The 15,045-nt window shown below is 43.5% G+C and overlaps 1 protein-coding gene across 2 annotated transcripts in view; it reads left to right on the plus strand.

Moving 5' to 3' along the window:
- COG6 (component of oligomeric golgi complex 6) overlaps nt 1-15,045 on the plus strand; it is a 32,884-nt gene that overhangs the window by 7,566 nt on the left and 10,273 nt on the right. For both annotated transcript variants that reach the window (XM_083495168.1, XM_083495169.1), the window contains exons 5-14: nt 2,001-2,112; nt 3,247-3,329; nt 3,518-3,588; nt 5,793-5,886; nt 7,810-7,938; nt 8,030-8,121; nt 9,148-9,212; nt 10,849-10,940; nt 12,348-12,465; nt 13,409-13,540. In XM_083495168.1, coding sequence (XP_083351294.1) covers nt 2,001-2,112; nt 3,247-3,329; nt 3,518-3,588; nt 5,793-5,886; nt 7,810-7,938; nt 8,030-8,121; nt 9,148-9,212; nt 10,849-10,940; nt 12,348-12,465; nt 13,409-13,540 — 988 coding nt within the window. The remainder of the gene's footprint in view (nt 1-2,000; nt 2,113-3,246; nt 3,330-3,517; nt 3,589-5,792; nt 5,887-7,809; nt 7,939-8,029; nt 8,122-9,147; nt 9,213-10,848; nt 10,941-12,347; nt 12,466-13,408; nt 13,541-15,045) is intronic.

Here is a 15,045-nt window from a genome sequence, read left to right on the forward strand (position 1 = left end):
TTTATCTACTTGCACTTTGACGTGCTTTCAAACTGCTAGGTTGGCAGGAGCAGGGACCGGGGATTTGAACCGCCGACCTTCTGATCGGCAAGTCCTAGGCTCTGTGGTTTAATCCACAGCGCCACCTGCGTCCCACTCACTGAGTACTGATATGTAAATATAAAGCTGGTTGAATGACACTCAAGTAGCAGTTTCTTAATATGCTTAATTTATTAAGTGGGTATTATTTTCCTGCTTGTTGTATCATTATATTGTTGGATGATTCAATGTAAATCACCGGGGCTACGTATTTAATACACTGAAGTGGCATAGATTGCTGGATGTCTTTCTTCAGTGGATTAAAATCCTATTTCCAGGGTGCTCTCCCCCCCCCCAGTGTAAAAAGGTAAAGGTAAAGGACCACTGACAGTTAAGTCCAGTCGCGAACGACTCTGGGGTTGCAGCACTCATCTCGCTTTACTGGCCGAGGTAGCTGACGTTTGTCCACAGACAGTTTTTCCGGCTAGCATGACTAAGCCGCTTTTGGCGAAATGAGCAGCGCACAGAAACACCATTTACCTCCCCACTGGAGCGGTACCTATTTATCTGCTTGCACTTTGACGTGCTTTCGAACTGCAAGGTTGGCAGGAGCTGGGACCAAGCAACGGGAGCTCACCCTGTCGCGGGATTCGAACTGCCAACCTTCCGATCGGCAAGTCCGAGGCTCAGTGGTTTAGACCACAGCACCACCTGCATCCCTCCCCCCCCCCAGTGTAATTTGTATAAAAAGCCAGTTGTACCATTTATCTGATCTTACCGCATTTATCATAATATCTGAAACTGATTCTGCTTTCTCGGTCGGATCCAGATCTATGCTCATTGGAGATCTGCTTATGCTGGAAGAAGGGGCCAGGGATGCGCTGTTCACTTATTCCCCCAGTGCCCCCCTGAAAATCTATGCACATGGTTGGGGCACCCTGGAGGGCTGCTGCAGGAAGGAAAAACTAGTGAATATTGCCTTCCCACTACCTTCTTGCAATAAAGAACCTCCATTGGATCATGGTGTCCTCTATGGACAGACGTAGCTGCTCCTTTCTCAGATTGGATGCTCTGGTTCCAACCCATTAATAAATTTCTTCTGTTATTTCACTTCAAATATAGTTTCATTTACACTTCAACCTCTATTTTTTCGTTCTACAGTGGTGCCCCGCAAGACGAATGCCTCACAAGACGGAAAACCCGCTAGACAAAAGGGTTTTCCGTTTTTGAGCTGCTTCGCAAGACGATTTCCCCTATGGGCTTGCTTTGCAAGAAGAAAACGTCTTGCAAGTGTTCCGATTTTTTTTCGCTCCCCCCCTTTTTCTAAGCCGCTAATAGCCTTTTAGCTGCTAATCCGCTAAGCCTTTAATAGCCGCTAATAGCGCTAAGCCGCTAATAGGGTTGCTTCGCAAGACGAAAAAACCGCTAGACGAAGAGACTCGCGGAACGGATTAATTTCGTCTTGCGAGGCACCACTGTATCTATATATTCTGGGACGTGGGTGGCGCTGTGGGTTACACCACAGAGCCTAGGACTTGCCAATCAGAAGGTCGGCGGTTCGAATCCCCACGGCGGGGTGAACTCCCATTGCTCGGTCCCTGCTCCTGCCAACCTAGCAGTTTGAAAGCACGTCAAAGTGCAAGTAGATAAATAGATACCGCTCTGGTTTGAAGATAAATGGCGTTTCCATGCGCTGCTCTGGTTCGCCAGAAGCGGCTTAGTCATGCTGGCCACATGACCCGGAAGCTGTACGCCGGCTCCCTTGGCCAATAAAGCAAGATGAGCGCCGCAACCCCAGAGTCAGCCACGAATGGACCAAATAGTCAGGGGTCCCTTTAACTTTACCTGATGTATAAGGCTCATTCAAGACAGTTTCTGGGAGTATACCCCATAGAACTCATTGGGACTTACTTCTGAGTCAACACACATATATGACTGTGCTAGAAGTATCCCATTTTCAAATTTCAACCTTTTAATTGCAGCCAAAGGTTAGAACTGAAAGCACAGATAGCAGATGCTTTCATAGCAGAATTCCAGCTTTCTCCAGAAGAAATGAATGTCCTTCGAAGCACAAGAGATGGGCCTGTTACAGAGGTAAGTACCATGAGCATGCACACCGATAATATTCTAGCTTTAGCAGTTGAGGTGGAACCTTTCTGTTCCATTTACCTTGTTCCTTTCATATTGTGCGTTCCCTATAGCTCCTAATGTATCATAAAGAGTTGTTAATATGATCAAAACCGAGTATTTAACCCAGACATTCACCAGCACTTTCGTACTAAAAGTCATGGGCTAAGCATATTAATGCTAGAATCTGTAAGTTAAGCATATTTTTTACTGAAGACTTGTGTTCATCAGTTATATATTTAAAAAGCCTGTCAAGCATTCTCTATATGCTAAGCCTTACTTCTTCGTTTTGAGTTATAGGTTATGAGTTTTTAACTGCTTATAGGTATATTTTTTGCGTTAGTCCCATAATTTTGTGTCTGCATGATTCCCTGGTCTACCTATAAAAAAATCAAAATACTATTAGCCATTTACACACTCTTTTACAACGTGCATGTACACACACACACACACACACACATACAGACTCTTCTAGTCCTACAAATAAAAAGGAAGAAATAGATCTTCAAAAAGTGAAAATCCTGGCACACAAAGGTTGTTGAGGTTTTTGACAAAGTTGTTGAGCTTTCTTTAGTTTTGCCCACAGTTGTTGCACTTTTTTTGGTAAAATCTAGAAAAAGAGTGTGTTTTTGAGCTATTTTTAAATGAAATTTGCCAAAATCTGCTCTATTGGCATGGGCTGCCATATGTCCGGTTTTTCCTGGACGTTTCAGTGATTTCCACCTGGACACTGTTTGCAAGGGCTGAGTACTGGCTGTGTTTACGAAATTGCAGACATATGGCAAACCTGCTTCCTTGAAAGGATACAATATGACTTAGCTCATAGACCATGCCTAGTGGTTTTCTTTAAATGTAGGCAAAAACATACCTCGATGCGTATTTGGAGAAATTATGTTTGGGATGGTGGTTGTGAAGTAAAACTCTTGTTTTAATATTAATAATAGTATTGCATTTTTTAGCATTGAGATCTTGCCTATCCTCCCACTAGAAATTCTTTTAACTGCAAAGTTTGTGGCCTATAGTATAACAGTCTGGGAATATTTCTCTGTTGACAGTTTGCTTTAATAAAATACCAGTGACTTTCAATCTTGCGTTTCCTAGGACTTTTTTAAGGTATTGGGGAGAGTGAAACAAATTCACAACGATGTCAAGATTCTTCTGCGCACAAACCAGCAGAGATCAGGGTGAGTTCTCACCGAAAAACTACAAAGCAATGGCTGAAGTAGTAGTCATCAATCAGTTTAAGCTGTATAAAGTGGGCTGTGGATATATTTGGAACGGGGAAATAGCTCTAAAGATTATTATTTGTTTAAAGATTTTTTTATTTTCATAAAACACTTATTAAAAGCGTTTAATTGTTTTAAATTTGCAGCCTAGAAATTATGGAACAGATGGCTTTGCTTCAAGAGACTGCTTATGAGCAGCTTTACCGATGGGCTCAAGGTACCTTAGTTTTTTTGGATAATCCTTTTTCTTGAAAAGATGCTTATTTAAAGAATGTTAGTAGTGCTTGATATTAACCACAAGGTGGCAGTCTTGGAACATCTACCATATTCTATAGCCTCAACTTATTCATTACACTCTTGTTTATGTCAGCATCGCCCTTGAGCCAGTGCCACCAACAGGACTTATCCACTTCAGCCCTGACTGGGCTAGGCGAGCTGGGTAGCACTTCCAGAGACCACCTTCTGCACAGGAACAGGTCAAAGTGCTGTGGACTCACAGCTTAGAGTTGTGAGCACCGGATTCACTTCCACAAGAAGACAGTCGTCGCACAGCAGAGTATAGCAGAGTCTAGCAGAGTATATAAACAACTCGGAGAGCAGCTCTGTAGAATATCTTCTTTATTCTATCTACAACTATTATACAACTATATACAGAGCTAAATAGGTCTAAGCATAAATGAATGCTGAACCGCACTGAGTGTCTGCAGCTGCTCTTAGCAGCAACCTTATCTAAACACACAGTCTCTCTCTAACACTCTCTCTCTCCGACACACTGACTTTTTGATGTGGTGCTGGAGCAGAATAAGTAGAGAGCAGAACACGCCTCCTCCTCTCTGGAGAATCAGCAGACTCCTCAGGAGATTCTTGGATATGGGAGGGGTGAAATCTCCTCAGTTTAATCCTGGGATATATATATTTTTTGTTAATGTGTAAGATTAGCCAGTACTATTTGGTCACCAAAATCATTATGGTTTATAGAAACATTTATTTTACTGTATTTATATATTGTTTTTCAGGAGGACCTTGCATGCATATAATTACATAAAATTATTAAAACAATAAGCACCAACAACTACACAATAAAACAAAACAGACAAATGGGAGAAAAAATGAAGTCTTTTTGCAAATGTTTGCAGCTGGCAAGCAATACCAACTGTATCAGCATTATCTCCTCTCTTTCTCCTATCTTCCAGCCACTCACCCCACCACAGGAGTAGGTTAATTTTATAACAGGAATGTTTTAATAATAATAAAATTTATTACGGTCCCAGACCAGATTCACATACCGTACTACGCAAACATAAAACACAATAGAATAAAGTTTGAATTGACAATCAAATATGACAATAAACAATACGAATATGACAGCCATTAGAAATGTGGTTTAGGTTTTAGTCTCTAAAATATTATCTAGAGTTTGCATCTGAGGTCTTAGTCTTTGTAATAGCACAGCTTGTTCCCTGAGTTTTATGGCAGCTGGAATGTTGGAATGTTTTAATGTTCTAATATTTTAAGCTCCCTTATTAGCCCCTAGGCATCCTGATTCAAGACCTCCTGATTTGGAAATAACCACATATGACTCAAAATGACAGCCCTGGGCAGGACTTAGGAGTTTAGTCTCCTAGGCCTTGAGATGAGGAACTTTTAAAATACTGTATTTTTCGCTCTATAAGACGCACCCGTCCATAAAACACACCTAGTTTTAGAGGAGGAAACAAGAAAAAAACATTCTCTCCCTCTTCAGCGAAGTGGCAGGAGAAACGGAAGGGGCTCTTTGCTGAAGGGGTGCTGCGCAGCTTTCCCTCTCTGCGCAGCGCCCCTTCAGCGAAGCAGCAGGAGAAATGGTGTCCTTCCATTTCTCCTCCCTCTTTGCTGAATGGGCGCTGCGCAGCTTTCCCTCTCTGCACAGAGCCTTTTCAGCATTGAAGAGGTGCTGCGCAGAGAGGGAAAGCTGCGCAGCGCCTCTCCAGCAGAGCAAAGTCAGAACAGCAAGAGGGATCGCTGCGCAGCGAAAACAGTGATCCGTCTTGCTGTTCTAGCTTCTGGGATAGCCGTGCCAAGCCTCTTCAGGCTCTTTGCAATGCAAAGCCTCTTGAGCGCAGCGGGCGGAGCACTCCCACTGCACTCAGGAGGCTTTGCGTGGCTATTGCTGAAGCCAGGAGAAGAAGAGGGATCTGTGTACACCGATCCCTCTTACTCTCCTGGCTTCAGCGAAAGCTGTGCAGCCTGCATTCGCTCCATAAGACACACACACATTTCCCCTTAATTTTTAGGAGGGGAAAAGTGCGTCTTATAGAGCAAAAAATACGGTAAGCGTTTTAGTTACAAATAGGATTGCAACAACTTTCGTTTATTATTTTTAGAACACTGTAAAGATTAGAAACATTGCTTACTATTGGCCTGATCTTTTCTTCTTTGCAGGCGAATGCAGAACTTTAACCCAAGAATCCTGTGACATTTCTCCAGTTCTAGCTCAAGCAATAGAAGCTTTGCAGGACAGGGCTGTTCTCTATAAGTATGTTGCCTATCTTAGTCGCAGAACATAATGTCACCAAGATTAATATTCTGGGGGCTTCATCCTTCTGACCACAAGCTAGCTTAAAAAGTTCATTCATTGTGGAATTGAATATTTCAAGGCGTGGGACTTTCACTCCACTCTACATCTTTTGTGCTAAAGATTTGGGATAACTACCTATCAAATCATAACAGGGAACATGTTATGTTATGTTATGTTATGTTATGATGTTATGACTTTCCTTTTTTCAGCAGCAGTTGCCTGATTTTTAAGGAATGTTAGCAGTGCTTGATATTAACCAAAAGGTGACGGTCTTGGAACACCTACCAAATTCTATAGCAGGCATAGGCAAACTCGGCCCGCCAGATGTTTTGGGACTACAACTCCCATGATCCCTAGCTAATAGGACTAGTGGTCAGGGATGATGGGCATTGTAGTCCCAAAACATCTGGCAGGCCGAGTTTGCCTATGCCTGTTCTATAGCATCAACTTTCTTTTCGTTTAATGAAATGCCTTGCTGAAATACATCCTAATATTATTTCTACATTTTTATGTCTTTATAACACAAAGGCACAGTTCACATGTAACATCAGACTCTGATTTAGTGCAAGTTGGATGAACTTAAGCAAGTTGAAGCAGAACATCAGATTCATGTACTCCCTTTGCCTTCTCTACCCCCCCCCGCCCCTGCCCCCCCAGATAAAATAGCTGAAAGGAGAATTTCTGGAAAGTTTGGTTTCACTTTCAAGAATCTGAACTTAGCATTACATTCAAGGGATCCTGGTTTAAAGAATAATACAGTGGTACCTCTGGTTACGTACTTAATTCGTTCCTGTGGTCTGTTCTTAACCTGAAACTGTTCTTAACCTGAAGCACCACTTTAGCTAATGGGGCCTCCCGCTGCTGCCACCGCGCCGCCAGAGCAGGATTTCTGTTCTCATCCTGAAGCAAAGTTCTTAACCTGAGGTACTATTTCTGGGTTAGCGGAGTCTGTATCCTGAAGCGTCTGTAACCTGAAGCGTATGTAACCCGAGGTACCATTGTAGAATCATAGCGCTGGCAGGGGCCCTAGCGATCATCTGGTCCAACTACTTGCAATGCAGGAATATGCAGCTGTCCGTTACGGGGATCAAACCTGCAACTTTGGCATTATCAGCACCACACCCTGACCAACTGCGCTATACCCCTGTTAGCAAACTTATTTTCATAATAAGCCAGCTTCAAACCATGGGTTTAAACAAGGATCCCTGATTGAAACCTAATGCTAAACTGGTGTCAGGCAGGCTTAATTCGGCCCATGTGTTGCAGGCCCACCCCCTTAAAAAAACCCTCTGCCACCAATATAATAGAGTGGTACCTTGGTTTACGAATCCGTTCCGAAATTCCATTCTTAAACCAAAGCATTCTTAAACTAAGGCATGTTTTTCTATAACAGCAGGGGACTCAATTTACAAATGGAACACACTCAGCAGGAAGCGGAACATGTTCTGCTTCCAAGGCAAAGTTCACAAACCAAAACACCTACTTCTTGGTTTGCAGCGTTCTTAATTTGAGTTGTTCATAAACTAAGCTGTTCTTAAACCAAAGTACCACTGTAGTTGCTTATATTCCCGTATTTTCTAGCTTAGGTGGCCATTTCCCATCTGGAACCGCAGATGATGAGCTCATCCACACAGAATTTATTCAGGGAACCTATTGTCTTTTGAAACAAACCACCAGATCCTGTTTTGGGAGACTGAGGCATGGTACCGAACAATTTCACGCCGTGAAAAGTATTTTTGGAGCTCAAGTGGTGAATATTCAGACAGTTTATTTCTGTGCATAGCATACTTAACATTCCCATAAAGCAAGGCACCTTAATGACTGGAGTGGCAATATAAAGCACGTGGATTTTAATAAAGTGCCTCTTCATTTCCACTGCAGATACACTCTTGATGAGTTTGCAACAGCCAGAAGAAGTGCTGTGGTCCGTGGTTTTATCGATGCTCTTACTAGAGGCGGTCCAGGAGGAACCCCCCGGCCTATCGAAATGCATTCCCATGATCCTTTGAGGTACAGCAGTCACGGAAGCGTACACTGCATGGTGGTTTTGCTGCCAGAATAACCATTTAATGCAGCAGGATGTTTTGGTTTTTGGTTTTAGATATGTAGGAGACATGTTGGCTTGGCTGCATCAGGCTACTGCTTCAGAAAAGGAGCATCTGGAAGCCCTGTTAAAACATATCACTACTGAAGGTATTGCTCAATTTCAGGAAATGTGTGTTTTAAATCAGTTTTTATTGGTTTTCATACATATATCACACATTATTCAACTTAACCAAACAATCGTTTGGAAATTCCCCTCTCCCCCTTGGCTTCCCTCCATTTCCATTTCTGGTTTGTTTAACCGCTTGTTGCATTCTGTTGCTTATATATAGTAGTATATTATCACGTTGTTGTCTTTCTTGTTCTCTCTAATTACATTATATATGTTTATTTAAACCCTGCCATAGAGTCCATACTTTTACTTTGTTTCTGCAAGTATGTTACAAAAGGTTCCCATTCTTTTCCAAAGTCACCATTATCCTTTTCACGCAGTTTATCTGTCAATTTTGCTAATTCTGCATATTCCATCAACTTTTCATGCCATTGTTCTTTGGATGGTATTTCTCCCGTCTTCCAGTTTTGTGCTATTAAAATTCTTGCTGCTGTTGTCGCATACATAAATAGCGTCCTCAATTCTTTCTTCACATCTTGTCCTAAAATACCCAGCAGAAAAGCTTCTGGTTTCTTTACAAATGTTATTTTAAACCTTTTTTTTCAATTTGTTATAGATCATTTCCCAATAATTTTTTTACAATCTTACATTCCTACCACATAGGAAATGTGTATTTGGAATCTCCAGGGAAAGATGTAGGTGGCGATAAACATCTGCCGGTGTACTTCAGCAGATATTTGTTCTGTGTAACTGGGGTATGGGGGCATGGAGGATTGTAAAAAAAGCATTGGCAAGTCCAAGGTGCGCACAGAGAAATGTGGAAAGTAAACGAGTTGGATTTGGGCGGTTTTACACACATAATCATTTTATTTGTGTATTGACTTTCCATAATTATAACCATGCTCAGGGCAGCTTATTGCATGAGGGAAAAATATACACAATTCTCACAAAATCTGTGATGTGTTAGAGTTGCCTAGGTGTGACTTTTTTCAAGGGAGTGTGTGGTAATGGGAAGCATGGTTGCTGAAATACCTCTGAATAACTCTCGCTGTGTTTCCTTTCAGGAGTGGAAAAAAATATGCAAGAAGTGATTGGACACATCACAGAAGGCGTTTGCCGGCCTCTGAAGGTGGGTGGAGCATGTTGGTTTATGTGTGCCCTTGGAATAGGTAAAGGGACCCCTGACCATTAGGTCCAGTCGTGGCCGACTCTGGGGTTGCGGCGCTCATCTCACTTTATTGGCTGAGGGAGCCGGTGTTTGTCCACAGACGGCTTCCGGGTCATGTGGCCAGCATGACTAAGCCGCTTCTGGCAAACCAGAGCAGCGCACGGAAATGCCGTTTACCTTCCCGCCGGAGTGGTATCTATTTATCTACTTGCACTTTGACATGCTTTCAAACTGCTAGGTTGGCAGGAGCAGGGACCAAGCAACAGGAGCTCACCCCATCGTGGGGATTCGAACCGCCGACCTTCTGATCGGCAAGTCCTAGGCTCTGTGCTTCAACCCACAGTGCCACCCGCGTCCTCATTAGAATAAGACTGCATTTATTAACAAGGTGCATTTTCCCATATAGTCCTATAGTCCTATAAAAAGCAAGAAAAAGCAGGACAAAACTTGTTGGAAACTTGTCCATTGTTCCCGTTATATATTTCATCGAAACAATACTGGCTTCTTATTTCCCTAAATTATTTCGTCATGATGAATTTTCCAACCTCATTTGAAGCAACACTGCGGCCCTGTCTTCCTGCTTCTGAATACTGGGATGGGGCAGGGGCAGGATGAGGGCATCGGCAGAACCAATCCAGCAGTTCTGCTGCCGCGCCCATACCTCCCAACCCCCACCCCACCCCTAATGTCTTACCTGCTTGAAGACAACATAAAAAAGGTCAAGGGACCCCTGACCATTAGGTCCATTTGTGGCCGACTGGGGTTGTGGCGCTCATCTCACTTTATTGGTTGAGGGAGCCAGCATACACCTTCTGGGTCATGTGGCCAGCAGGACTAAGCCGCTTGTGGCGAACCAGTGCAGCGCACGGAAATGCTGTTTACCTTCCTGCCAGAGCGGTACCTACCGTATTTTTCACTCTATACGACGCACCCGACCATAGCATGCACCTTGTTTTAGAGGGGGAGAACAAGAAAAAAAATATATCTCCCTCTGCGCAGCGCCCCTTCAGCGAAGCGGCAGGAGAAATGGAGCCCCTTCCATTTCTCCTCCTGCTTCGCTGAAGGGGTGCTGCGCAGAGAGGGGAAAGCTGTGCAGCGCCTCTCCAGCAAAGCAAAGCCAGGAGAGCGAGAGGGATCGGTGCGCACTGACCCCTCTTGCTCTCCAGGCTTCAGCGAAAGCAACTTGAAGCATCCGGAGTGCGGCAGGAGCGCTCCCACTGCGCTTCGGAGGCTTCGCGTTGCTATCGCTGAAGCCATGGAGCCTGCATTCGCTCCATAAGATGCACACATATTTCCCCTTAATTTTTGGAGGGGAAAAGTGCGTCTTATAGAGTGAAAAATATGGTATTTATCTACTTGCACTTTGACGTGTTTTCGGACGGCTAGGTTGGCAGGAGCAGGGACCGAGCAACGGGACGGGAGCTCACCCTGTAGTGGAGATTCGAACTGCCAACCTTCTGATCGGCAAGTCCTAGGCTCTGTGGTTTAACCCACAGCGCCACCCGCGTCCCTTTTGAAGACAACATAGACGCTGTCTTCATAATGGGATGTGAAAGAATTCTACATAATTGATGTTTGTGTCAATCTGTTTTCTCAGGTGAGGATTGAACAGGTGATCGTAGCTGAACCAGGAGCAGTCCTGCTGTATAAAATTTCTAATCTTCTCAAATTTTACCACCACACCATCAGGTAAACAGAAACAAAAGAGATAAACAAATTCCTTGCTTTGCATTACAGTGTTTAGAATTTCAGAGCTGGTAGAGTTGGTTTTGCATTGAGCAGGAAAATAACAAATTCCTAGTACTGCTTTTAGTAAGTAAGAAATCTTTATTTTATTAAGATAATCTGTACTATTTATAACTTGTATTTGGATAAAAATATTCTGATATTATCACAACAATACCCTTTCGATGTGCTTTCAATTCACTTTGCTCCTTCTTTAAAATTACATCCCTGGACTCCTGCCCTCTTCAAGCAATGATAGTACCATTATGCTGAGCTTCCAAGGCAACTAGTCGGACCATAATTGGCCATTAGAAAAAGCATCCTTTTGCAAAACACTCAGCTTTGGAGTTGTCCTGCTTTTCCAGTTTTCCTGCAGAATTTCCAAAAGGAGACTAGAATCACGTCAGTTCACTTTACTTCAAAACCATGTATTCATTGATGAGAGCAAGTACATGTTCCACATCGTAAAGGACATTAAACCAGCTGTTCTACATAAGGGAAATAAGTTATGTGGAACTCAATATCAGCATCTAGCAGAGCCATAGGAAGCCTCGGGCCCTCCATATGTTGTAAGATTGCATCTCTATTCAGCTCCAAGCGACATAGCCAGTAGTCAGGGATGATAGTAATAATCCAACAACATTTGGAAGGCCGCACGCTTCCCACTCCTCAGAGTTTGGTGGCCTCTTGCCTTTAAAGGTAAACTGACCATTAGGTCCAGTCGTGACCGACTCTGGGGTTGCGGCACTCATCTCGCTTTATTGGTTGAGGGAGCAGGCGTACAGCTTCAGGGTCATGTGGCCAGCATGACTAGGCCGCTTCTGGCGAACCAGAGCAGCGCACGGAAACGCCGTTTACCTTCCTGCCGGAGCGGTACCTATTTATCTACTTGCACTTTGACGTGCTTCCGAACTGCTAGGTTGGCAGGAGCAGGGACCGAGCAACGGGAGCTCACCCCGTCGTGGGGATTCAAACTGACGACCTTCTGATCTGCAAGCCCTAGGCTCTGTGGTTTAGACCACAGCGCCACCCGCGTCTCCTCTTGCCTTTAGAGAACACCTAAAAGCACCAGGCAATATACAGCGGTACCTCCGGTTACATACACTTCAGGTTACATACGCTTCAGGTTACAGACTCCGCTAACCCAGAAATAGTGCTTCAGGTTAAGAACTTTGCTTCAGGATGAAAACAGAAATTGTGCTCCGGCGGTGCAGCGGCAGCGGGAGGCCCCATTAGCTAAAGTGGTGCTTCAGGTTAAGAACAGTTTCAGGTTACGAACAGACCTCCGGAATGAATTAAATAGCTGGACTTTGTCTGCTTTGGTTATCGTGAAATTTCTTACTGCCTCTCTTTCTCTCTCCCAATTTCCAGTAATATTGTGGGGAACACCTCAGCCATGCTGTTAACTACAATGGAAGAGATGCATGTCTTGAGTAAAAAGATATTCTTCAACAGTTTGAGCCTTCATGCAAGCAAACTGATGGATAAGGTCTGTTTCAGGGGTTAGTCAACTCTCTCCCCCTTCCCTACTTCTGCAGTTGTAGGTTCTGTAGCATTGTCAGTGGACACTCTGTGCAGGTATCAAGCTTGGAAGTCCAGGTTCTGTACTATCGAAGTGATCGCCAACCTTGCTGTTGGCTTTTGCATTTCATCTGTGCACCGTTGCCTTCTTAGCACCATGTGAAACTCCCTGGTCCATCAGCACCCTTCGCCGCCAAGTCTCGCCTATGCTGCTCACCAGACTTCTCTGCCCATTCCTCGTTCTTCACCTTCCCCCTCCCACTGACCAATGCCATTTACTTCAGTGCCACCTCAAATCTGGCGCTTAAAGCCTTTTGCACTAAAAGAAGTGGAACGAGGCCACTGAGTGTCAAACTTAGTATACTTTGCTGAGGAACACCTACCTGAAATGAAAGCAGGTCAACAAATCAGGAATCTCGCACCGCATATATTTACATTGGGACACTAAAGAGAAAAGGTTGCCAGTTATTATTCTCTAACTGCCACTACTCGGAGCTCATACGTTCTGGTGTAGTCTGTCACTGCTACGCCATGTTGACACTTGGGATCATAGTTGCTGTTACCACCATTGCTGGTCCACAGTGGTCACTATGAAAATCCAGCAAGGTTTTTACAGCAGTGGTCTAGTGTGCAAGGTGTTCCTAAGTTCTGTCCTCAGTTCTCAGTTCTGTCCAGTTCTGTGGGTAGTAGGAGATGGGTGATTTACTCAATGGGCATGGTAAACCTGTTGACGACTGTTAACGACTTCATTGGTCCTACAGGAAAAAGCATGGGATAGTATGCAGATGACCAAAAATAGCTTTAGCATATGTAATGAGACAAGAATCCAATATCTCAGTATCTGGTCCAATATTCAGACCAGGTCTCTCCATAGTTTTCAGTTTAGTAATAAGTTGTAATTTGTTTTGTAGGTTGAACTGCCGCCTGCAGATCTTGGGCCAAGCTCTGCATTGACTCAGACCCTTGCTCTGCTGCGGGAGGTTCTAGCATCCCACGACTCTTGCGTCATTCCTTTGGATACCCGCCAAGCTGACTTTGGGCAGGTAAAATTGGTTGAAATTGCAAGGAACCACAGCAACTTGAGGGAAGGGCTTTGGGGGGAATGGGATGACACAAAATTCAGACAATTAAATTCCATGCTAGGTTTCCGAGCGGAAAAAGAGGAGAAATGCTGCTGGATCCGTGGCAATTTCTAATTATAGCAGAAGTGGAATTATTTTGCGTAGATCAGGATCAAGAATAGACAGTGGTGAGCAGCTCCTGCAATTGTGTCTGGGGCTCTCCTGCGAGAGAAAACATTGTTTTATGTTTGGCAGCAGAGATGTCTAACAATGTCACATGGGTAGATCATGTGACCTAGCCCCCACCTCACCTCGTTGAGTGCTGGAGATTCCTCCCCTCTCAATTATTATCTGTTTTTGCACAGGGCAGGTTTCTGCTCTTTGCTAGCTATCCCTTGACCTCAGGCCTTACCTTTTCCTGTTTACCTCATTTTAAGCGCCATCTTCGCTGTTTCTCTTGTGTTTTTTTTAAATAACTTTTTTATCAAAATTAAAACAAAACATATTATCCAGAAATATATCATCCTTATTCCCCCCATTTCCCCCCTCCCCTCCCTCCCCCCACAGAACCCACCCCCACCCCCTGACTTCCCTCAGTTCCAGTCTTTGATTTTTCTAAAAATGCTGTTTTCTGCATGTTACACAGTTGTATAGATCCTCAAACTATTTAGCTGATTATTATCAATAAAAAGTTTGTGAATGTTTATTCAAAACCAGCCAAGGAGTCCAGTTCGCTTTGCTGCATCTTCAAATACTATGTAAAGGGTTCCCATTCATCTTTAAAGTCACAGTTATCCTTGTCCCGTAGCTTGTATGTCAGTTTTACCAGTTCTGCATAGTCCATCAATTTTTCTTGCCATGATTCTTTAGCTGAAGTTTCTTCAGTCTTCCGTCCTTGTGCTATTAAAACTCTCACGGCCATTGTCGCATACATGAAGATGTTTTTCAGCTTTTTTGGCAGATCTTTCCCTACAATCCCTAATAAAAATTCTTTGGGTTTTTTAACAAATGTTAAATGGAACATTTCTTCAATTCGTTGTATATCATTTCCCAAATTTTTAAAATTACTTTACAATCCCACCGCATATGATAAAATGTCCCCTCCTTTTCCTTACACTTCCAACATATATTTGAACTAGTTTTGTACATTTTCCCTAACTGCACTGGTGTCGTGTACCATCTGTACATCATCTTCATGTAATTCTCCTTCAATAGGGAACAATCTGTAAATTTTAAGTCAGTTTTCCATAATTTTTCCCAGTCTTCCATCAAAATGTTGTGACCTACAACTTGTGCCCATTTAATCATAACTGATTTTACCTCTTCATCTTTTGTCTCCCATTCTAATAGTATGCTCTATGAGTCCTTCAGTAATTTCACTTTCCCTTCAAGCTGTTTCTCTTCTGTTAAAACAACAGTGATGCCAGTCTCAGCTTTATTCTGTGGCCCTGTGACGTGATCCTGAGCTTGGATGTCCACCACGCAAG

This window comes from Podarcis liolepis (genome assembly GCF_965112155.1).
Source record: "Podarcis liolepis genome assembly, chromosome: 3".
NCBI classification, from domain to species: domain Eukaryota; kingdom Metazoa; phylum Chordata; class Lepidosauria; order Squamata; family Lacertidae; genus Podarcis; species Podarcis liolepis.